The 9,624-nt window shown below is 39.5% G+C and overlaps 1 protein-coding gene across 2 annotated transcripts in view; it reads left to right on the forward strand.

Annotated features, from left to right (window-relative positions):
• Positions 1-8,951, forward strand: part of SPATA6 (spermatogenesis associated 6) — a 40,193-nt gene extending 31,242 nt beyond the window's left edge. For both annotated transcript variants that reach the window (XM_048945828.1, XM_048945829.1), the window contains 2 exons: positions 50-138; positions 3,761-8,951. In XM_048945828.1, the coding sequence (XP_048801785.1) occupies positions 50-138; positions 3,761-3,941 (270 nt within the window). In that variant the 3' untranslated portion in view covers positions 3,942-8,951. The remainder of the gene's footprint in view (positions 1-49; positions 139-3,760) is intronic.
• The last annotated feature ends 673 nt before the right edge of the window (positions 8,952-9,624 follow it).

Raw genomic sequence — 9,624 nt, forward strand, 5'->3', positions numbered from 1 at the left:
TAATGAGAATTTGATTTCTGTATTTTGTGTTGGTTTTTTGTTTTTTTAGGATGAAAGCAACTCATCAAAAGGAAACTTGACTAAGACAAGACAATCTTCACATAAAGCACACTTATCCTTAAGTGATCTGCAGAGCAGGTATGGGGTTGAACCATCATTATTTTGCCCCTTAGATAATAATTAAAAAAAATTCTCTTCCTATTTTGAGCTGTGTCATATTAGATTTAGCAAGGTTTTTTGTCTAAAAGGAAAATACAGTTAACTATCATTATACCATTCATTCTGTTTGGCTTTGTGTCAGTATAATCTTTGTTAAATTCCGATTTTTTGTTACTGGATTTGGTCATAAAAATGATCCATGGGCAGAAGCTGTTGGATTTTATCAGTGGATAAGTAAATAACTGAAACTTAAAAAATAGCTGTTTGGTTATCTTAAAGTTACAGGAATGCAAAAGTAATTTTAAGCTTCTTCACTAATAAGACTTGTGGATAATTTGCTTATTTGTTTTTTTCCAAAATAAATGCATGGAAAAGAGGAGCATCTTAAAAAAATAAATAAATAATTAAAAAATGGTGCAAATACATAGGACTTGGTCTAGTAATTCAGTGTTTCATATTTCAGAAGATATTTTGAACACCTTGCTTCTATAAGTTAATTATTGTGTGTTGCCCTCACACTTATAACTAGGTTTTCTTTTAAAAATGTTACTTAAAAGGCACCAGTTGATTTGATTCTTTTGTCCACTTCTGTTGTATAAGTTCTCAGTACTGATAATCTATGTATGTGCACGGTATTTTGTATTACTGTTTGTGTACTTGCTGAAGGAAAGGTATAATATAGTGCAGAGCGTTTCTAGGGTTGTGTGGGTTCTGTTTTTCTTTATGGTACAACTCCTAGAACTGTGGTGCTGAATTTGAGAGAGCTTGACACTAGAGGGGGGAAAAAGAGGTTTTACTTTGCTAATTAAATGTACTGCAAAGTTTTTAACAGAGTCTTCCCAAATCATCTCTGTATTCCATGAAAAGGAGGGTTAGTTCAGTGTGCAGCTAGTGGTAACTTTGACTTATGATGAATATGCTTTAAAAAGTTCATTTAGTTGTTGGATTTATAATTCCCATAATTTGCATCTTCTTCTGTGCAAGGGATCTAATTAGTCTTGGGTTTTCATCTGGATGTGGAGCTGCTGCAGAAGTTGTTAGTATTTCTTTACCTGAGCTCACTCTTGTATTCTGTGTGTAGCCTTTTTGCCTCCTTTGTGCAGAGAGATGCTGCAATTAAATTGTGTAGGATGTGTTTCTGAGAGAGAAAGTGCAAGTTTTTGTTCTGAGGCAGCTTTGGGAGTTTGAGATTGATGCTGAGACTGCAGACAACGGAACAAGAGAAGAAACAAATCCTAATACTAGAGAATCAAGAAGTGATGGGTTATGAAATGTGGCACTCAGCTTGGGAAAAGACCATTCCTTGGGTTTAGAGGCCAGCAGCACTAATCCCATTCACTGAAGGGCGAGGCATAAAAGGACTCGAGGACAGTTTGATTGCTGAGCGTTCACCACAGCGCTCATAAACAGGATACAAGGACGGAGACAGAGTTCACAGAAGGACATGGTTCTGTCAACCAAACGTTGGCAGTAAAGCAGGTGATTCAGAACCGCTGGGAGTAAGGAAGAGGTCCATGTTTTGTGAAATATTTAGTATATGATTCACTCAGAAAAGAACTTCTGGGACTCTTAAAGGAGATGTATGACGGAACAAAAGCATCTGACAGGTATTTCAGAGCAGGGAGTTGCGTGCAGAAATCCTGCTGTTAATATGATTTGTGAGTGTAATTCCCAGATTGTTTAGCTCAGGTTGTCAGTTCGTTTCCAGTCAAGACAGAGAGGGGACTCTTCTCTAGGTTGGCTCTGCGTCCACACCAGTGCTAAGCATCTGGTGTGCAAGGACTAAAACAAAGCTAAAGCATGCATGCTTTCAATTCTTTGTCCGAAGCAGAATAAGGAGTTTGTGGAAGTTGCTGTTGTTCTTAAAGAGTTTATTTTTCTGCAGTTAAATTGGTTGGATTTTGAGTGTCTCTCTGTAGATTAAGCTTTCAGTAGATGAAAATGAAAGTACAAAGCTGACTACAGGAGATGAGCTCCAAGGAAAATGATGCCAGAGCTGTTTATGTATATTTGCAAATTCTGCCCTTATTTATTGGATTGAGAATTCTGTGTCAAAACTGAAGTGACCCAGACTGGGGAAATGAGGGGGCAAAAGTTCAGTCATTGATGGGTGCCCAGAGCATTGACTTGTCTACATTTAACATAGGCCAATATAACTTTTCTATTGATTTTACCGTTTGGTAGGTTGGTTTCATTGCTTCCAAACAGTAGTGAGCAGATCACCCTCTCCAGGATGATGAGTAGGTTTAAATTTTCCTCGTGCTGTTGGCTGACTTAAAATGTTCAGGCTTTATCTGCAAAAGTGGGAAGCTGACCTTTCTTCCTCCTTTGATATTGCAGGCTTATAGAAATCTTTTTAAATGAGGTATTAGTTGATATCAGCATAATACTACTTTTGTTTTCTGTGGGTGAATAGAAGCTTAGATCTGTGAATTTAAAAAAAGCAAACTCATACTACTGATCTTCTTGGCTCACGTTTTTCTTAAATTGGAAACCTTATGATTTAAAACAGCTATCTACAAGTATTTGTGAGTCCTGTGACACAAGCCCTATTCCAATTCTATTATATATGCTGACTGGTACAAACTTAAGTACAAAGTTTTGAGCAATGGCTTGACGATAGTAGATCAACAAATTACATAACACAGTCTAAAACTTCCCTGTGAAATGTAAGCCATTTCCCAAATGAGAATGGTTACCACAAGCTTTGCTTTTCCCATTTCTTTTCCTAGACTGAGAACCTTACTGAAAGGCTGAAGGTAACTCAGTCCTAATTTTTAAGTGTCATAAGTGCCTAAATATTTGAGCATATGTGACAAATGTCACCTCAGTAGTTATTTTCTGCTGATTTTTCATCTGTTTGTTTCATGCTGTATTGCAGGAAAATGGCTCACTTCCTTACATAACATGATCCTTTGTTCTGAGTGTCTCAAGAGAAGGCACACGGTCAGGAAGTTTAGATATACATGCTTTGGATCTGTCAATGTTTTGTAATGATTTTCAGAGAATAAATTTTATTTTGTAGATAAGGAAAATAATTTCTCAAAGTAAACAGACTGCGTTTGGTCTTGAAATGGTGACAAATAAGATGGGGTGGAAAAGGGAGCGCTTGATTGCCATTATGTCATAATGTGTTTGGTAGAATACTTAATCCAAGATGCTTCCGATAGAGCACTTTACTGCTGCAACCACAGTAATTTAATATACCCCTGATAGATTGTCTTCATATTGAAATAGCTGCATTTTGACCTTCAAAGGACACAGAAATCCAACTGTGTTGCTCTTGCATGGGCTCAGTGCCTAGTCACACTGCCTATCAAAATACAGCATAATGACTGCATGCTCTTTGAGAATTAATTCCTTCTTTTTGGGAGGTATTATCAAGTGCACATGGTCAGGTAAGGGAGACTGTATGTGAATGAAAAATGTGGGGTGGGCTCCCATTTCTGAAGAATAGCTGCAGTGCAGATTTTGTTTCTATTTGTGAAAGGTAATCTGTAGTTAGCAGCTTTACGCTCGGATTTCTGTTGGCTTTGTACTTCTAATTCCTCTCATCTCATTTGATCATTATTTCTTCTTTTTTTTTTTTTTCTTTTGACAGTTCACCAGTGCAGCAGAACATCACTGTTCACTTGGATAATGGTGAATTGTGGTCTAACCGTGCAGCTGTATACAAAGGGAAGCCTCACAGAGCAATCTTTGAAGACAGTCTTGGGAAAATATATAGAAACATGTACCGAAAAGCTTCTGGCACTATTTCAGACCAGAAAGCATACTCCTGATGGCAGTTCGGCTGGAAATGCACAGTACACAGTGTTGATATTTCTCAGCAAAACTTTTTTTATGTGACAAGTATTTGTACTCTATTTTTAAGATGCAATTATGGCTGGGCAGGATTTTGGAGGAATGGAGTTTTGGTCTGGGGTGCCAAATGAATGCGATTAGCAGCACCCCCACCACCACAACACCTCTGCTCCAAATTTAAAAAAAACTAACAAACAACAGCAAAAAAAGCTCTAAGCCCCTCTGCAGTCGATGAGAGTGGTGTTGCTCCTTTGAGACTCTCTGAAGATAGCCATTTTAAAGACTAATATGTCTGTTGGATGTTCCTGCCTGACGTAGGTCAGGTTTCAGCTGCAGTCAATTATGATTTAAATAATTAAATCTATGTAGTAACATAAGAAGCAATAAGTCCTAGTGTTCAGTGAGGATATCTGAAGGGGAGGGTAAGTATGAGTGTTGATATAAATGGTCTGCTCTGGGAAAGAGAGAACTTGAATTGTTTCCTAGAAAATCAGCTTTGGATTGTTTTTGAGAAGGGTGGAAGGATGATTCCAATAGTGACCTACAGGCATGCTTTCAAAGTGGTTTCAAGCACCTTTAGTCACAAATTTTCAAATAATGTCAAATTTTAGAAGAAACCTACCCAGATCAGCAGTCTTTGTATTAGAAGAAAGGCTTTCTTTATGTACCCTGTGTGTTTGAAAGTTTCCAGGCTTTCTTGAATGCAGTCCTGACATTTGCAAATATAATTGTAGTTTTTAAAAATACTAATGGAAAAGGAGTGGGGAGGGGGAAAGACTGGAGCAAGGTAGTCAGCAAGCTCATGTATCCAGTACAGACCTTCTGAAGTGCCTGGATTGTGATGCCTGTCCTTGCCAGCCTTCTGGGATCCTGTTGGCAGAAATCACATCCTTTCTGCTAAAGGCCACCAAATGTTCATCAGCGGTTCAATGCTATCCCAAGGGATGGAACCTTTTCAGCCTTGCATTGAACAGATCCCACATTAGCAAGCCAGGGCAAGTTGCCCATCTATTGAAAAGCCAAATGCTTTAAAAGGGCAAGAGTGTCCATCTCTGCTTCCCTTTTAGAATGGGGAGGGGGGGAAAACACATGCATATTCTGGCTCCTTCCCTAACTAAATGAACAGATTCAGTTATACCGATGGCATTTTACCTGTTATGATTGGATAAAAGATAAAGCTTGCAGTACAGATGGCAGAGCATATGACTGTTACCTGCCAGCGTGCCTAGATAAACAGAAAGTTGGTCTACTTTGCCTTCCATCCTTTAAAGCTGAGACAATGTAATTGATTTGAGAAAGCAGTTGGTGAGCAATTATGCTGGTGGGAAAGCATGCTGGAAGGTTGCATGCTTCTGCTTCAGGAAAGGGGGCTCTCAGAGGAAGTGTCTTCCATGCAGACATTTCTATTCCTTGTAACAGTTAAGCACGTTGATGTGGATTAACACTGATCGCTTCCTGTCCCTGCTGCCATTTAACACATTTGTGCTTTCAAAGGGTATTAGCTGCACAGCCTTACTCTGTGGATAACTGTTGAGGCACTCTGTGAAGTAGTATGGTTTTTTTTGGTTTTTTTCAGATGCGAAAAGAAAAACTTAACCTGAGCCATGCCACTGAAGACATGGTGGCCATGGAGTATTGTGTTACCAGTACTTGGTATTCCATCATTAGTCCCATGACACCAGATTAGACCAGAAAGGAATAGTTTCTGTCTTGCTGCTCCTGGAAAGTAAGCTCAAGGCACAAGCAGGGGATGAGAGAGGTTGGAGGCCACTGTGGAAAAACTAGGAAAAGATTTTGGAGAGATCCAGAGGATGTAACTGAATGATCACAGCATATGGTGAAATGACAACTTCTGATTTTTTTTCATCATGGACTAAAACTAGATGGGAGAAATAGAAAGTGTCACATACTGAATTCTGACCAGTATGAACATTCTCACTGAAGCCTTTGTATGCAGCATAACAAGTGAAGCAGATAGGCTCTGAGTGTCACTGGCCCTGCTCCAGCTGCGGAGAGAGATGGTGTGTATGTCTTTCTGCATCAGCTGCTGCAGGATATGTTTCTCTCTTGGGTCAGAGTCATTCCACAGCTTATATGCTGTGATACTGCACAGTTCTCTTCCAAGCACTGTGCTGGAAATCCAGTTTGGTTAATGGAAAGCTATTCTGTGAAATGTGACTTGAAACCCAAAGTACTCTATCTATCCATAAAATCTGCAAGCCACTTGTTTTTTAAAAGCTTTTGGCCCCTTCCCTGTTTGCTCAGCTAACCCTCCAATTAATATGCATACAGCTCAAGTGCACTGAGCACTGCTGCTCCTTTGCTACTGCAGCATGCGATAAGTATAGGTTCAGGCAGCGAACCAACATAGTAATAAACTGTAATTGTTTAGTGCACCTTGCCTTCTAATACAATTTAAATCCCTTCTATCAAATGCAAATTTCTAGGTTCCTGAGTGGAGCTTTAAATAGCATTTTCTATGCTCATTCCTTATCTTTTGCCATCCACAAAGTGGTCTGTTAGTGACATTGGGATGGCATCATTCCACCTCCATCATTTTACCTCCTAAAGGAAAGCTGCCTACTCAAATCTAGAAATAATGGGGTAGATTAAGAGAGAATTAGTGTGTGGTTTTTTTTTTTGTACAGTCTTTCTCTCTCTCTTGCCCTCCATGAGCTATTATAACCCATGTGTATTATCGCCAAATGTTTTTCAGCATCCAGTATTGCTTGCAGTGTGCAGTCTAATCAGTGTAATATTTTAATCACTTTCATTTTAATAAATCGGAGCCAACTTCCAGCATGCTCCCTTTCCTGCAAAGAACTTGATATAGCTTGATAGGATCTTGGGATGGCTCACTAGGCATATAGTTTGTCTACTTATTGGGCTGAATGCCAAATCCTTTGCTGAGTAGCAGTTGCTTTGGAAATCACTTAGTTGTTGACCTATTGTGGTTTAAATGCAAAAAAAATTATCTGACTTGTTAATGATTTGCCTTATCAAAGTTTTCAACAAGAAGCAGGGAAGCTTAAGTTGGTCTGCTGGGGACAGGAGGCAAAGGGGTGGATGGAGTAAGGAACAGCCTTATGAGATAAATGGGTGGCATGTTTGTATGCCAGATCTGAAGAGGCTTTGAAGATGAGGGCTGTTATTTAGATTGTACATCGTGTTTGAACTGTATTGTTACTTAGTAGGTTGCCAAAATAGAAAGAAATCTACCTATTGGGGTTGGGAACCTATTTATGGGGATAAAATAACAGAAGTTTTAGCTCTGCTCAGTATTAAATAGTCTGTGCTAAATTCCCTTTCACCATTACCTCAGCTGTAAAATGGGAAGTTTGTGCTCTATTGAAGCTTAATTAAATGACTGTAAAGTGTTTTGGGATCCTGAAGTGAATGTTACTGAAATTTTCTTGTGGAAGCCTGGCTGAAAATTCCCATCTTATCTCCAGGTTACTAAAATGGCCTTATTCTAATGTTCCCAGATTTATTATGTTTTAATAAGGCAGTTATTAAGCAAGTCTTAAACTTATCAAGGTAGAAACCTCATAAATTCATAAAACTATTGAAAAAGGCAATGCTTTACCACTACAGACCTTCCCACAATGGACATTTTATGCAGTTTATGTCTCTTGGATGATCTGGGTTCATCATGCTTGTACTTCATGGTATGCTAACCAGCACTGCTAACATCTATCACTTTGTTTTCATCACCTCCCCAAGAACTGAGGGGGTGCAGTGGTGTGTGCAACTTGGCAAAGGGAAAGGTTATATGGTGTAAGGGATAGCCTGTTATATAGTGCTGATCTTCCCGATTTTTAAACTTAAAAGTGTTTTCTGGAACACTGAACTATGCAGCAAAATTCTTAGCTTTTTAGCAGTGGCTACTTAATTGTATGAATCTTGTAGTGCGGAATCTCTGGGTTGTAGAAAACCTAACCATTAAACTAATTACTTTGCTGCTACAGAGTGATTGTTATCAGGATGCTGACAATGTATCAAGAGATCTTTTAGGGGGCAAGAAATTTGAGGAAACTTTTAAATTGGTGGAACTTCTTGTTCTTGATTTCTGCTGCTTGCCCATGGAATTGAAGCATCATCAACCAAAACACTTAAAAAGTGGTGGCTGTAGTTCCTTCTGCTAACAGTGTTGGCTTGCCAAAGACATGTGATTTGTTCCTTGTGTTTGTCTTCAGAGAGAAATTCTCTGAAGTGCAGTGATAATTTGTCTGTTTGACAGCATGGAGGAACTGCAGTCCTTCTCCCTTCTTGATCAATGTGGAGACTGTGCTTTCTTTGTGTTTGTTTCCATGCAGCTCTGGGTGATTGCTTCTGACAGAGAACTCTCTACAAGTGAGGTGTGAGGTGTGTATGTCTGAGCTGCCTTCTCATCTCCTCAGGGGAAGGTGTTTGCTGTTACTAAACAAGGTTCCCCCTTGGTTCATATGGATTTCCTCCTCCTTATGGAAACTTATTTAGTCAAACGTTGGTGTGACGGCATGAAACCACTGCGATTAGAAGGGGCAGGGATGGGATCTGGGACTGCTTTGGGGAAAGGCTTTCTGTGCTTTCTGCATTTGTATACCAGTCTACAAAACAACTGTGGAACCCATAAATAGATGTTGAGGTAACAAAAGCAGCACTCACTGCTGAATTCTAACACAGATATATTTGTATTGTTGCACTGACTAATTTCTGTTTGGATGTTGCGCCGATGGCGTAGTTACTATGGCTGCATGAACTGTCCCATTGAGCACTCCACCACTGAACACTTGCTAAGAGGTTGCTTTCCCTGTCTGCCTTGTTTTCACCACAGCCATCTACTGTTTACATACATTTTAGCCTCTGTGCCATTTTTTGAAGGCTTTATTTGTCTCATTTACGTTTTTGGTTCGGGTAATACTTAAATATGAAATCCATCTGTGAAGCATATTGTATACTCACGTTGAGGGGTAAAACCGGTTTTTTAATTAAAATTTTATACAGCGCTTGTATTTCACTTTGTCCTGTTTTATTATGAAACACTTCAATCTTCCTCCTAAAACACATATGTCTTGTGCGTTTCAAGATGTTCCTTGTTGCTCATGCAGAACTGCTTTCTGAGCTCTGTCAGCAGAGCGCCATATGTTCTGGGGTTCATTTTGCTTCTCTGGCGTCCGTGTAGGCAGCATATTGCATGTAAGGCAGCTAAGCTCTGCTCCATTCTTGTCTTTGTAAACTTGTCAAGAGATGAAAAAAGCAGGGAGAAGAAAACACTGAATAATACTTGAGTGATTTGAATGATCAATAAGTTACGGCAACGCGGCCAATCAAAAGTGAGGCTTCTTGTGTACTTGGGGATTTTTCTTAATGGTGGCTTATGCACGGCCTTTAAGTGACACAGCCCTCAGTGCTCGCCTGTGTTACACCCAGAATGAGTGCTGGAGATTAAGATACAGCGTGAGCCATTTGGCAGTGACAGGCATTGTAAGCTCTCTTAATTTTGCGCTGATCTGTTAGTATTAAATTTAAACAAATGTGAGTAATAGCAGATGGGTACGTGAAGGGATTGTGCTCCTCCTTGCTGTCTCTTGACTTTGTGGGAAATAACTCCAGCCTGTTTAGATGGCAGGTACTGAAAAGACAGAAATCCTGGTGGTGTCCTTGTGGTTGTTTTTTGTT

Source organism: Lagopus muta, chromosome 5, assembly GCF_023343835.1.
Source record: "Lagopus muta isolate bLagMut1 chromosome 5, bLagMut1 primary, whole genome shotgun sequence".
NCBI classification, from domain to species: Eukaryota; Metazoa; Chordata; class Aves; order Galliformes; family Phasianidae; genus Lagopus; species Lagopus muta.